At 43.6% G+C, this 15,000-nt stretch overlaps 1 protein-coding gene across 5 annotated transcripts in view; it reads left to right on the forward strand.

The window, feature by feature from the left end:
• Window positions 1–15,000, forward strand: part of LOC138971692 (1-phosphatidylinositol 4,5-bisphosphate phosphodiesterase delta-4-like) — a 70,389-nt gene that overhangs the window by 33,247 nt on the left and 22,142 nt on the right. For 4 of the 5 annotated variants that reach the window (XR_011457344.1, XM_070344471.1, XM_070344469.1 and 1 more), the window contains exons 2-4: window positions 12,418–12,567; window positions 13,815–13,885; window positions 14,679–14,830. Coding sequence is in view for 4 of the 5 variants with exons in the window: in XM_070344469.1 (XP_070200570.1) it covers window positions 12,418–12,567; window positions 13,815–13,885; window positions 14,679–14,830 (373 nt within the window). In the remaining variant the exon portion in view is untranslated. Of the gene's footprint in view, window positions 1–9,290; window positions 9,850–12,417; window positions 12,568–13,814; window positions 13,886–14,678; window positions 14,831–15,000 lie in introns of those variants that run through there. The other variant, XM_070344470.1, reaches the window with a different exon arrangement.

The raw sequence follows: 15,000 nt of genomic DNA on the forward strand, positions 1-15,000 counted from the left end.
TGGGGAGTTTTTTCTCGTACGAAAAATTTACTCGGAGTAAGAATTTCGTACGAAATTTTTACTCCGGAGTACATTTTTCGTGGAGTAAAAATGTCGTGTTACACCGGGCAGCTCCGCGATATCTAAATTGCGCCAGATACTAGAAGTTCTTTGCGGTGCGGTGTACCTTTTTACAGTTATCCACAGCGGAAGCTGCAAGAATTACATAACTTACCGACTTTAAAATTCATTCAGTGGATGTGACCTTTTTGACAGTGAAATTGTGTAGCTAACGCGAAAGACTAGGAAAGTGTGAAGCTTTGAGACATCATCAAAATCCGTGTTAAGTATTAGCTGAGCTGAAAAAAGTTGCCTTAAATATTAGTGAGGTGAGAGAGTCAGAATAGATTCGTCCTGCATGCAGAAAAGGCTAACTGAAATATCGGAACTTGCTGGAAAGATCGTTTGGTAGTAAGGTTGGTAAACACCATAGTTGAGTGCGTTTTGAGTATAGATGCTGCACAGATGTCACCTTCGAGTTTCACACCTAACTACTCTTTGAAATCAGGTGGCTTTGTTCAAAGTGTATGGTATGCCACCGTTCCTTGCAATTGTTCGCGTGAACTGTACTGTACGTGTGGTAAATGCAGGTGCCGACCGTAGAAGAGATGCTATTTTAACGTTATTGTGAATCTTGTCCGTGAATTTCGCCCAAACGGGAGCATTTGCAACGGGCTGTACGGCCCTGGTGCAAACTCTAATACATATATATATTTCAGTAGTGCCAGTGTTGAATGAACAGAACTCAGAACTCAGAAAGTTAAATCGCTAAACCATGATAGTTCATTGCGATGGGAATGTTTGGGGCGAGGGAAACAATTTCGAAATCATTAGAGGTGTTGCATTAAACAGAGAGATAGAGAGATAGAAATAAAGAAAACGGTCATTGTTCCAATGGTATGTAATCCATGGGTGCATGTGGGTTCCCAAACTGCAACCGAACAAACAGGCTCACAAGGACAGATTGTAAAAAAAGGCCTAGCCTTAAATTTAAAACCTTAAAGTTCAATTCAATTCAATTCGATTCCATTCAATTCACTCTGTAACGCGAAATTTGGTTCAAGCAAACAGTGTATTCATGTGCACACAATCATGACAACACAGAAACATGCTTACAAGAGAGCACGACAACAAGTTGCACACTTACAACACCGCGACAGCTGATACGTACAATGAAGAGACATCTGTCGCAACAACCATGCAGTGCTATAGGGGTAATTCGATAGGTGTGACACCCACGTTTGAGCGAATAGTTAGGAAGGCGCGTCGTCCGTTGTTATCTTATAGTGCATCGTATGTGAAAGTATTCTCCAAGTGTGTGTTTTGTTCTGTTCGGATCGAGTGTGTTTAGAGATGGGAACATAGGGAACCATGGGCGTGTTCACTCGCCGATAACACTGTCAGTGTGGTTATCTTATCGTGTGTCGTATGTGCAAGTATTCTCAAACTGTGGTTTTTTTTCTGTTCGGATCGAGTGTGTTTAGGGATAGGATCTAGGAACATAGGGTACCATGGGCGTGTTTACTCGCTGATAACACTGTCAGTGTTGCTATCTTATCGTGTGTCGTATATGTGCAAATATTTTCCAACCGTTTTATTTCTTCTTCTTTTTTTTAATGTTTAGTCTGTTCTTATCGAGTTTGTTTAGAGATAGGAACATAGGGTACCGTGGGCGTGTACATTCCGCTGACGAAACTATCGCATGAGTACATGTACGCTGTTTTTGTTTACAGGTGGTATTGACCTATAATTAGAGTATGATATCAACCCGCCGTTAGGCAGTGTGCATTCCTGGATTGTTTAGTTAAAGGCACAGTGCAGCTCACAGCCTTCGTTTTGCGTTTTTGTTGCAGCTGAGTGCATTTACAGTTCAAAAATCCTCCTATGGTAGTAAAACAAACCCAAAACTACCCAACAACGATATCTGTGAAGCTCGACAGTTTCTTGTTCACGCGAGTGCATAAATTAACCTAGTGATTACGTGGTGTTTGGTCGGAGTTCGATTCAACTGAGTGATTCCGGCCTCCATTTTGTTTTACACAAACTCATGATGATGTCTGACATAGTTTGCTAAGTGACGTGTCCTTTTGTGCATGATGTGGTGATCTACCTGATCTAAATTTAGATCCAAAAATAGGTCAAGACCAGCCGGGTCCGAGTACGAAATTAATTCGTAAAAAAATCGCAGTTCTTGACTCTTTGGGTGCAAGTCAATGAAACTTGGTAGTTCTTCTAACGGATAGCTGCCTGAGGTATGACTAAAAGCCCCAGGGGCTCCGTGCACCTGGATTTGACAAGTTCAGTACCTTTAACAGCTTTGTGAGAAGGTTGACACACTATTTGAGATGTTTGCATGTTTGACCGAGCTGATAATGATCCTGTGCAAATCTGTGGTTGTGTAGAGATTCGCTTTTATTTGTAGCCAGTTATGTGTATGTGTGTTCTGATGCACATTCACCTGCTGGTGCGCTGAACCTATACTAACAAACCGATGTTCAAAAGCGCAGCTGTAAATGTCACCTACTTTTGTGTAGGATCATAATTATGTTCTCGGCTAGGTGTGGACTGAGCTAATCGATGTTAAAAAAGGAGGCCTGGTAGCTCAGTTGGTAGAGCACTTCATTTGTGATCCTTGGGTCGCGGGTTCGATTCCAGGATGGGACGGACACGAGTCAAGATATTGTGCCGGCTCAGAGACGGTATCCATGTCCCACCCCTGTGTGACTGCAGGTGGCTGATTACGCGTTATCACGAACACAACTGGTGAGCGCGATTGTTGTAGCTGCTAGCTTTCCTCTGGGAGGAAGCGACCCAAATGTTCCAGCACTGGGATAATACAGTGATGCAAAGATCGAATTTAAGTTCAATCAATCAATCAATCAACATGAGGCTTATATCGAGGCTTATATTCGTTCCTGTAAGAGCCTCTGGATTTTTGTAACATTTATGTTTTGTTTTTGGTTTTTTGTTGTAAAGTGTTTATGATTGTGTTCTATTCCGTCAATGGCGTCATTCTGGTAATGATGTTGTTATTGCTTTTGTAAAGCGCTTTGTGTGTTCGAAAGCGCTATAGAAATCACCATTATTATTATTATTATTATTCTGTGGGTACAGTTCTAAGCGCAGGGATTTTTTATTTTTTTTAATTTATTTTATTTTACAGTGCAATTTATATCGCGCACATATTCAAGGCGCAGGGATTTATTTATGCCGTGTGAGATGGAATTTTTTTTACACAATACATCACGCATTCACATCGGCCAGCAGATCGCAGCCATTTCGGCGCATATCCTACTTTTCACGGCCTATTATTCCAAGTCACACGGGTATTTTGGTGAACATTTTTATCTATGCCTATACAATTTTGCCAGGAAAGACCCTTTTGTCAATCGTGGGATCTTTAACGCGCACACCCCAATGCAGTGTACACGAAGGGACCTCGGTTTTTCGTCTCATCCGAAAGACTAGCACTTGAACCCACCACCAGAGTCGAACTCGCAACCTCTCGCTTCCGAGCGCAAGTGCGTTACCACTCGGCGACGCAGTCCTTGTAGTTGGACTCCTCCTTTAAGGCACGTACAGTAGCACTAGTTCCTTCTAACAAATATCTATATGTTCAAAACATTACACTTTGCCATCCCAGGCTAGATGTTGTTTAGGGGCTGTGTCCACTCAACTGGAGGGATCTTCTTATACCAGGTGGAACTAGTAAAAGCCAGATCTGAGATACTGAGCCTTCACGAGATGTAGCAAAGATGAATGTGAACTGGGGCCTAGCCTGTGATTAGTATGTGCATGTTGCCGCTGAAGTGAGGAAGTGATCCGATCACTCTTAATCAAATCACCCGAAAGGAAAAGAATTGAAGAGCCGTTCGTGTGTGACTTAGTGTATGTTCTCCTTGTTTTGACTCAGTCGCTAAATTGTTATGAAAGGAAAAAAACCTAAAGGAGCTCAGCTATCTTTTCTATGGCGGTTTTCCTCATAATATTCGGCTTTAGAAATGTTAGGCGTGTCGTATCCAACAGTTGCTGTTTACCAACATTTTTTTTTCTTTTAAACGTGTGAAAGAACTGAAACAGATTGTCAAGCCCTATTACAATATCTTTCCTTTCATTCAAATGATTTAACCTGAAGTAATTGATTTGAGAAAACTCAACTTTTGGGTGAATTATTTTCCGTCTTCAATGTTAAGTTTTACGAGGAAAACACTTCCACAGTGACAGTTATTCTACGTAAAGTCTGATATAAATTGCTCCAATTCGACTACGTGAAGGAGTTTTCGCGAAGTCGAATTAGAGCAATGTATATCAGACTTTAGGTAGAATCAGACAGAAATCAATTACCACAACAATTGAGCTGCACGAAGCTAATTGCCTTAAATTGGCACCAACATTTCGGTAAAAAGATTTAGCGAATTCTTTGCGAAGTCAACTTAGGACAGTCTTAACCCCCCCCCCCCCCCCCCCCCCCCCCACAATGTAGGCTAAGTTCCGGCTTAGCAAATTTCCTCTAGACAAGGAACGTGAAGGTATCAGTCAGCTTATGCTTCTCTTCACAGGACATGGTCCGACCCAGCCGTTGCAAGCAATCAATGATAACAACCCCCTTCTCCCCCCCCCCCCCCCTTCTCGATCTTCCCCCCTACCCAAACTTTGCGTATCGACCAGTCTCTACGCATCTTCTATTGCCCCCGAAGACTCGTTTTCTGCATTTAGGACGAAGAATGTGCGGGCCTCGTCCTATGTACCGGGTAACCCTTCCTGTCTGCCTCGGTCTACGGGACGTTTGTGAACTCAACGCGAATCGATGAGAGAACAAGAGGCGAAGCCATCAAGGCTCACGTAAGAAATCGACAAACAGTAACACACACACACACACACACACACACACACACACACACACACACACACACACACCACACACACACACACACACACACACACAGAAAGAGCATAGGTGAAACTGTGCAAGAAAGCGAGACACTAGATGAGTAGATCTAGATCTGTCTGTCTGCATGTAGCCTACTTACAGGACACGACTGCCACTAGTCTCGGCCCGCTCAAATAATAATGACCGAGACTTTCAGTACTTCCTTCGCGTGACGTCTAACCCTCTTACGTCATAATGTGACGTCAATGTAATGTGACGTCTTCAAATGTTAGAGTTTCTACCACAGACATACACACGCACGCACGCACGCACATACGCACATGTACGCACGCATGCACAGACAGACAAAGTTACGATCGCATAGCTACACTTACGTGAGCCAAAAACGAGACCTCAATGAGACTAGAGGCGATGATAGGGCTATTTTGTTCCGCATGTGGCCTAAGCTGCCTTAAAAGTGAAACCTCTGGTTATCAACTCTGGAGAAGTTAGAGAGGCTCAGCTGGGAGTTTTTGTTGGCAGTGAGCTTAGGTAAAACACTGCCGGACAGTGTGGGTGAATATTGAAGATTTCGGAGTATATTCTACCTGTGGATTTCACAATCGTTCAGTCACTGCCACTGTGTTGTGTGATAGCACTGAATGGTTATATAAATAGAGCAAAAAGAACTGTATCCGCATTTCAAGGATGTCAGCCTGACTCAGTTGTACAATGAATAGCAGTGTATTGGTTTCGGATTACCACAAAAGGGGAACTGATCAACAAGTTCTAGTTTGAAAACGTACCTTCGGATCTTTAGCCCGTACGTCTGTGAACATCCGGGTTTCAAAGTCTAAGTCAGTGTAATGAATAGAACTTTGGCACCTACAGCCTGTTAACCATGTTTCTCCAGAGCATAAGGTTATTTGTCGGGGAATCATTGCGTGTTCTCTCTTAGAAAGAGGAAGACCGCCATGACTTGTGTTATTTGTTGATCTTGCGTGTCAGCGATCGTGTGATTCTGTGAACCAATGTAATCCACAGGACTCTTGTAGCTGTTTCTGTGTGGGTTGATAACCATGGTCATCACAATACTCTGTCTTTGTGCAAAGATCGTGTTATTTGTTGGTCTTTCGTGTCAGTGATCCTGTGAACCAAAATGATCAAGACCACTGCTTGTAGCTGTTTTTGTGTGTCATCACGATACTGTGTCTTTGGTCAAATATCGTTGGGTTTTGTTGTTGGTCGTTCGTGTCAGTGATCGTATGATTTGGCAATCCACAGAACTGCTTGTAGCTGTTTTTGTGTGGGTTGATAACTATGATCATCATGATACTCTTCCTTTGTGCAAAGATCGTGTTATTTGTTGGTATTGCGTGTCTGTGATTCTGTGAACCAATGTAATCCACAGAACTATTGTAGCTGTTTGTGTGTGTGGGGGGGGGGGGGGGGGGGGGATAATCATGATCATCACGATCATCTGTCTGTTTGCAAAGATCACTTTAGAAAATGACCGGCACCGTTCGCGTTAAAGGCACATTAATATCTTGAAAACAGTTCTGCTCGCCGTCTCAGATCTTACCAGGCTTTTACATGGTATAAGATCACCCCTCCACTTGGTCACATACCAAACGTCAACATCATGAGTTCTTACTGAGCCGAATCGATCACACGGGAAGGATTGTGTTGTTAAGTAGCAACTACCCAAGGATTGATGCGGACAAAGTTTTTTTTTGCCTGACAGCGCGGTCAATGTTATATATATCACCACAAATCAGCTCAAGATTGTGCTTTTCAACTAAGAGGATCATCTTGTGGCTTTTGTGAACGACAGTCAATATATGTTAATTCACAACTCCTATTTTGAATCGGAGGGCCTGCCGCTGTAATTCACAGTGACGGCATAATTGTGTGGAACGTTCGCTGGTAATCACAACGCTTGGCTGCCTGGCACGGGCTGGAGTCTTTTGTTCTCAACCTGGCATTTGAGGCGTGTGTGCAATGTTTGCTCGAGAAAAGTGTTTGCTTAGAGCTATGCGAACAGAGATAGGACAACGTTAAAATTGGTGTTTTGGATGGAAAACAACGTTAGGTGATTGCTGGTATGAAAAAAAAGATTACAACGTGAATCGATTGCACGACGAAAATCGGACAGTGTTAAATGCATAGGGGGTATGGACAAACATATGACAACATTAGGTGATTGCTGATATGGAAAAAGTATGACAACGTGATACGATTCCTGGGAGGACAAAAATAGGACAGTGTTAAAAATGAATGCATGGTTGGAATGGTCCAACATATGACAACGTAAGGTGATTGCTGGTATGGGAAAAGGATTTCAACGTGAAACGATTGCACGGACGACAACAAAATAGCACAGCGTTAAAGTCATAGTTGGTATGGACAAACATGTCAATACATTAAATTTTGGTGACTACAGCTATGGACAAATTAGGTCAACGTAAAACGATTACTGATATGGCGAAAATAGGACAGTGTTAAAGTCATAGTTGGAATGGACAAACACATGACAACATTATGTGATTACATGTATGACAAAATTAGGTCGACGTTAAACGATTGCTTTTATGGCGAAAATAGGACAGTGTTAAAAGCATTATGGTTATGGGCATGTCAAAAAAAGGGATTAACGTTAAAATAATGGTCTATTCGCAAGGCCAAATAATTGGATCGATGCAAGGGAAGCCGACATTGATTGTTTGAGATGTAGCACAGCGCCACACGTGTTTCTGATTGCACAGATGATTCATTTGGGAGTTAAGAGGAATATATGCCTTCCTGTCAAACTGTACCTGGTTGTCAATTACAGTGGAACCCCCCGATTAAGACCCCCCCCCCCCCCTCCCGATAAAGACTTCCTCCTTTTTAAGACCTTCATTTTTTTTTTACATTTCCTGTTCATAACACCAGTAAAAGTACAGTCGAACCTGTCTAAAGACACCACCCAAGGGCTTAGCAAAAATGGTCTCTTTAGACAGGTGGTCTATTCAGACAAATGATTTATATTGTCGTAAAAACCGTCGGGGATCCTTATGGGTGGTCTTCATGGGCAGGTGGTCTTTATGTAGAGGTGATCTCGAGGGCAGGTTCGATTGCACCTCCATTTTAAGGCTCCCTCCTTTTTAAGACCTAGTTTTCTTAGATGTGTGGAGGTCTTAAAGGGGAGGGAGGGGATCCACAGTACTGTTATAATCGTCCGGGGTGAGTCCGTTACAGCTTTTTTTAATTTTTAATTATTTATTTTTTATTATTTATTTTATGCTGCTTGTTTAATCGCGCGCATATCAACGGAATCAAGGCGCAGGGATTTATTTATGCTGTGTGAGATGGAATTTTTACACAATACATCACGCATTCACATCGGCCAGCAGATCGCAGCCATTTCGGCGCATATATTATCCTACTTTTCACGGCCTATTATTCCAAGTCACACGGGTATTTGGGTGGACATTTTTATCTATGCCTATACAATTTTGCCAGGAAAGACCCTTTTGTCAATCGTGGGATCTTTAACGTGCACACCCCATATCTTGTCGGAAACGACCCTGAGCATTAGTTCGGTCGTGAACATGTCGCAACAAGGGCAGAGCGTGTCGACATTGGGAGATCTGAAAGAGTAGGAGTTTTAAGGTGTGCGGTAATCTCTTGCACCTTTGCAGCGGAAACAGAAATCAGTACCTGCATTGTTCTGTCGCTGTGCATTCGCTCCTGTTCCCCTGAGGAATTTGTTTCGCAAAGTGTACTGAAGTTTTATTTGCATTCTTAAACAGACCACTGTCAGTGACATTATTTTATATCGCTTCTTTGCTTCTGTTTCTGTCAACTTAATGCCGTGAATGGTTTTCCCCGCCATATATATGTATAGACAGGCACTTGGATTAAAAACAACAGCGACAATAAGATAAAATTAAAAAAAACGCATGGATGAACGTCAACTATTGTTTGCAAGGCTAATGGAAAAACAAATGAGGGAAAGAAGTTTGCCGTGTACAAATAGCCGAATGAAGCCACAAAAGCCGATAATTCCTTCTCTTCCCAATTTTCATCTCTTCGTTGAACTCGGGCCGGGGGGACAAGAGATCAATTAATTATGTGCCTGTGTGCGCGTGTAACTGGCGAGTTAACAGGTCAATCACTGGGCAAGAACGTGCACGTAATTTGACAATCCTGCCGATACCAGCTGCACCTCAACGTTGTCTGAGTTTGTGTAGATCGATAACATCAATGTGCCGTACTGAAGTGTGTGTTCTGTCTTCGTAAAAAGTGTGAACTGAAGTGTGCTTTATGTCTGGGTATATTGTGATTTTTCTGTGAAGCATTGGAACAGCTTCGTGTTCTTTCTGCGAGATAATAATACAGGAAGTGCTCTCTTCGTGAAGCAAAATAAACACTGTATACCCAAGTATTCTTTCTGTCAAGCAAACCCGGTGTGGGACAATTGCATGCAGTAGTGTTCTTTCAGTTTGGTACGTGTATGCCGTAGTGTACTTTCAATTTGACACGCAGATGCCGAAGTGTTCTCTCCATGAGACAAGTGCACGCCGAAGCGTTCTTTCTGTATGGGACAATTGTATGCCAAGGCGTTCTTTGTGGGAGACAATTGCATGTAGTATTGTCCTTTCTATGAAACAATGGTATGCCGAAACGTACTTTCTGTGAGAATAGTGCATTCCGAAGTGTGGTTTTTTCTATGAGACAATTGTGCACCAAAGTGTTCTTTCTATGAGACAAGTGTTTTCCGAAGTGTTCTTTCAATGAGGTAATCGTATGCCAACGCGTTCTTTCCGATCCGTGAGACATGGCAAGGTTTGATCTGTGCGGGGTGTTGGGACACCAAAGTGTTGTGCTTGAGGAAGACACGAGCTATTGGCGCGTGATCATGGAGACGGGCAATCCAGAGGAGGAGAAGAACATCGGTAAATATTAGCTGCTTCTCCATTTTGTGCTAGTCTTATAAATACCAGTCTTTAGAGGGAATGTTTGGCGGGAATTGACGATAATACCAAAGGGTGGGACGAGATCACCGGTAAATATTGACTGCTTCTCCATTATTTTGCGCTTATCTTAAACCTTTTGAGGGCATGTTTGGGTGGAATTGGCGTTACTTCCAAAATGTGGGAGAGTAAAGAGAAAGCAAAGGTGGTGGGGGGAGGGGGGGGGTTGGGGTCGGTGGATGGTTGGGGGTGGCGAGGAGACAGTTGGAGAGTATGAAGAGGGGGGGAGGGGGGGGGGGGCTAAGGGGATCCACAACCCGGTTTTTGTCGCGTGACCATGGAATCAGACACACCTGAGGCTGTTGATTCCATGAGGTAAACATTGGCTTCGTCTCAACGTGTGCTCATCTTGCACCAGTCTTTACAGGGCGGGGACGTAGCTCAGTTGGTAGCGCGCTGGCTTTGTAGCCAGTTGGTCGCTATCAGCGTGGGTTCGATCCCCACGTTCGGCGAGAGATGTATTTCTCGGAGTCAACTTTGTGCAGACTCTCTTCAGGTGTCCGAACACCCCCGTGTGCACACATGCTCACGAAAAAGATCCCACGTTCACAGCGAAAGTCTCAGGGCTTGGAAAACACGAAGACACGCATGCATCATCTCTCGTCTCCGATTATCATGATCGTATTTCGATACTTTGACGAGACAAACCCAATGCTGGTGTGTCGAAGAAGACAGCCACAGCGGGCTTGTTCGAATCAAAGTATCACACCATATCTTCAACGTATTACCAATACCTGTCCCAAAATAGACCAGTTGGTCTAAGAGGACGTAAAATCCTAATAGTCAGTCAGTCTTTACACGCTTAGTTGAGGCGATGGGTGGGATGATCACAGTGCTCGGGGTGGACGGGAAGTGGGGGTGGGGGCGTTGATGTGGAGGACACGGAGGTGATAACGGTGTAAGGCTGCTTGTGCGTGTGTGTGCGGGGTGTGGGGGGGGGGGGGGGGGGTGCAGAGGTGTGGGGGGGTGGTGGTGATTGTTTAGGGATTAAAGAAGAGAACGATATGACAATGTGTATGCAGGGGGGGGGGGGTGGGGGGGTGGGGGAATGGGGGGGTGCATTGTGTGTTGCGGGTATGGTCTGCTGTGTTCACTTGATTTTTCATCGAAACGGAGTCTTTTCCGTGTCTAATTTTTGCACGAACTTTGCTTCCATTGTTATTTACGATGGACATTCGAATAACGAACTTTTTTTACTACACCCTCCAGCACATCGTCATCACTACAGCCTAGACTTCTGCGATTATCTCGATGCGTATATGCTTTCCATATATATATATATACATACAAACGTGCGCACATATTTTCACCTGATTAGAAGATGTGCAATCTGACAGACGCGCCTGCTGTTTCAAATGCTCTGGGTCTGTACCCAGTATTTTAAGAAACAGAAACAGGTTCCTGTTGTTCTTGGTTGTTTTTGTAGTTGTTATTTGGTGGATTTTAATTCCCACTTGAATATTGTGCACGAATAATTATTTCTTGAGTTTATTTGTGTGTGTTTAGAACACTCTCTCTCTCTCTCTCTCTCTCTCTCTCTCTCTCTGCCTCTGTCTGTCCGTTTTTCACTCTGTTTTTCTGTATCTGTTTGTCTGTCTGCCTGTCTGTCGGTCTGCCGGTCTGTCTGCTTGCCTGTCTATCTGTCTGCCTGTCTGTCTGTCCGTCTGTCTGTCTGTCTGTCTGGCTGGCTAGCTGGCTGGCTGGCTGGCAGGCTGGCTGGTTGGCTGTCTTTCTCTCTCTTTCTCTCTCTCTCTGTCTCTCTCCATGTCTATTTGTCTGTCTGTCTGTCTGTCTCTGTCTCTGTCTCTCTCTCTCTCTCTCTCTCGCTCTCTCTCTCATCTTCTCACTTTTTAAAATGCATTGTCCCCTAGGAGTCCTTGTACCCCCCCCCCCTCCGCCCTCCTCTCCTCTCTCACTTGCACCTGCTCACTTTTTGTTTGTTTTGTTTTATAGTGCATGTGTTATGTTTAGTTGTCTTCGTGTTAGATGTCATGTTTAATTTTCTATGGAAGCAAATTTGCCTCCTAGTCTTGAATTCTTCCTCGTCATAGAATATCGTTGTTGTTGTTGTTGTTGTTGTTGTTGTTGTTGTTGTTGTTGTTGTTGTTGTTGTTGTTGTTGTTGTTGTTGTTGTTGTTGTTGTGTGTTTGCATTTGTCGCTGCTTTGCATAGAATCCTATAATAATTTGTTTTCTTTTGCATGTTTGTTGTCCAGCTCAGAGAGGTTGTCTCTCTCCTCTATTTGTCTGTGTTTCCAATTTGCGTTTTGTTCTTGTTTTTGTATGTGGGTATTTTCCCCTCGTCAACCTCTTGCTTTATTTTGCTGACAATCTGACTTTGATGCACATATTATGTTTTTCTCTTGGAAGTTCGAGGTTGTGTTTTTGATCTTACTACATTTTCAACGAATTTCCTTTTTCGCGCTAGAAGTTAAGCCAGGATGTTGTGATATGACCTTGACTCTCTTGACCTTGACCTTTGTGTGTGCAGTGGAGCGGCTGCTGGCGGAGCTGGCCGAAGGTCACACCCTGTACAAGGTCAAGTCGTCCACCAAGCTGCTGCAACGTCAGTTCTTCTTGGACACCAAGAACATGGTCATGTACTACAAGGGCTCGCGCCGAAAGGGCAGGAACACCGACCGTGAGTACATCTGCACCACTAGATCTTTCTTTCTTTATTTGGTGTTTAACGTCGTTTTCAACCACGAAGGGTTATATCGCGACGGCACCACTAGATACAGTGTTTGGAGTGCACACATGCGTACATGTGTACCAAACAAATGTTGGACATGAACATGTTTGTTTGTTTGCTTAACGCCCAGTCCACCACGAAGGGTGATATCAGGGCGGACATGAACATGCGAGTACATGTGTACTGCTACAATGTTCTGAGATGCTATAATGTGTGAACATTTGTACGGCCATGTGAGCAAGTGTGCACATGTGCACACATTTCGAATTCTATTATGTGTCGAGGGTGCTCATTTACTTATAGCTTCAGGCACGGTACTGCTGATATGAAAGCATTGCTCAGTTGATAGGGTGGCAAGTACACACGATGTTATGTAGACTTCTATAATTAGCCTTTGATCCCAAGAATGTGATGACCTACATCTGTAGCTAATTTGTAGGAGGGTTGCACACGCACTTAGATGCGGGAAGTGCACGTAGTGTCTAAATGTATTTGACCTGTCTATCCTATATATATATATGCTGATTTACTGATAGGAATGCACAAGTACCCAGTTGCATTAACTTTCTCGCTAATCGCCCCTTGATTCCAAGGAGTTGTCTGTCTGTCTGTTTGTCGGTCTGTCTGTCTGTCTGTCTTGCTATCTCTCTGTCTTTCTGTATCTATATATGTGACCCTCCACCACGGAATGAGTCGCATGTCACCTTTGCATGATTTTCATATTTTTATACATTTTTCTAAAGAGTGTTTTATGCTCTATTGAGTGGTGAAAACCGTTTTAGAAAAGAGCGAAAACTGTTTGAGTTATAAGCCTGTGACTAAGGTGACCCTCACACTGTTACCAGACATTCCCCGGACTTTTATTCAGCCTAGCGCAGAACCGCGCGAGGTGACATGCGACTCATTTCGTGGTGGAGGGTCACATATGTCTGTCTCTCTGTTAAATTGCTATCTCTCTGTCTTTCTGTATATATATCTGTCTGTCTCTCTGTTTTGCTATCTCTCTGTCTTTCTGTATCTATGTCAGTCTGTAAAGTCATGTCTAAGTAAGTTTGCTCTGTGTCTATCTGACTGATTCGCTGGCATGTTGACTTGTTCGTGTTCGTGTGTCTACCTGTCTGTCCGTCTGTGTGTGTCTGCCAGTCTGGTCGTCTTGTTGTTACGTTTCAAGTGTAACGGTGTTTCGTTGTTTCCAGTGCCTATCTCCAAGATCAGGGAAGTGAGAGAAGGCGAGAAGGATTTCTCCAAGAAGCTCAACAGTGTTGATGTAAGTATTTTCGCAGGGAAAAAAATGCCCCTAAACTGTGCAAATTACATGAACAATACAGAAACGCAACGAACACTGTCAAATTGAGGCCATCAGGCAAGCGTCACTTGGACTCCATCTATGTTGATGATCAAAATGTGGCGAGGTGTATTTCATGTTAGGGGGGTGGGGGGGGGGGGGGGGGGACTCGGTTAGTAGAGCACTAGACTGAGGGGCACGAAGCGAAAGTGGGTGCCACCCAAACGGGTGGGAACCGCGGGGTCTGGTGCGTTGAAATCAGAACTAAACTCAATTTCAACCAATCCAACACCGCGGCTAACTCCCACCCGGCCCTGGACTTGTGATCCTAAAACCACGTGCTCGGATCTAGGGAGTGACGGACACGAGTCAACTTGATGCGCAGACTCCGAGACGGTATCCATGTCCCACCCCCGTGTCACCACAGTTGCACTTAAAAGACCTCGGTCATTGTGCCATGCGTGCAGGTGGCTGATTACACTAAGAGGAAGCGACCCGAAATTCCCCAGCATTGGAATACTAAATTAAAATAATAAAATGACATAAAATTAGATTGAATCAAATTAAATGAAATTAACTAAATGGAATTAAATTAAATTAAATTAGATTAAATCAAATTCAATTGAATTGAATTAATCTAATTTAATTAAAATAAATTGAACTGAATTAAACTGAATTAAACTGAATACAATAAAATAGAATTAAATTAAATTAAATTAAATTAAATATAAAAAACAATTTTGAACTAAATGTGCCTTCTCTTGCGTGTTTACAGAAGCAGATGTGCTTTGGCTTGGTGCTGAGGGGTAGCCACAAGGTGATGTACCTGATGGCGTCACGACAGGAGATACGAGACATGTGGGTGCGGGGACTGCGCTACGCCATGCAGATGGACCACCTGGCCGAACAGCGCAACGAGATGGATAAATATCCTTGCACAGAGATAGAGACTAAGACGGGGGTGGGGAGGGGGGGGAGAGAGAGAGAGAGAGAGAGAGAGAGAGAGAGAGAGAGAGAAAGAGAGAGCGAGAGAGAGAGAGAGAGAAAGAGAGAGAGAGAGAGAGAGAGAATACGAGAGTGAGAGAGAGAGAGTGAGA

Source organism: Littorina saxatilis, linkage group LG7 (genome assembly GCF_037325665.1).
Source record: "Littorina saxatilis isolate snail1 linkage group LG7, US_GU_Lsax_2.0, whole genome shotgun sequence".
In the NCBI taxonomy this organism is placed as follows: domain Eukaryota; kingdom Metazoa; phylum Mollusca; class Gastropoda; order Littorinimorpha; family Littorinidae; genus Littorina; species Littorina saxatilis.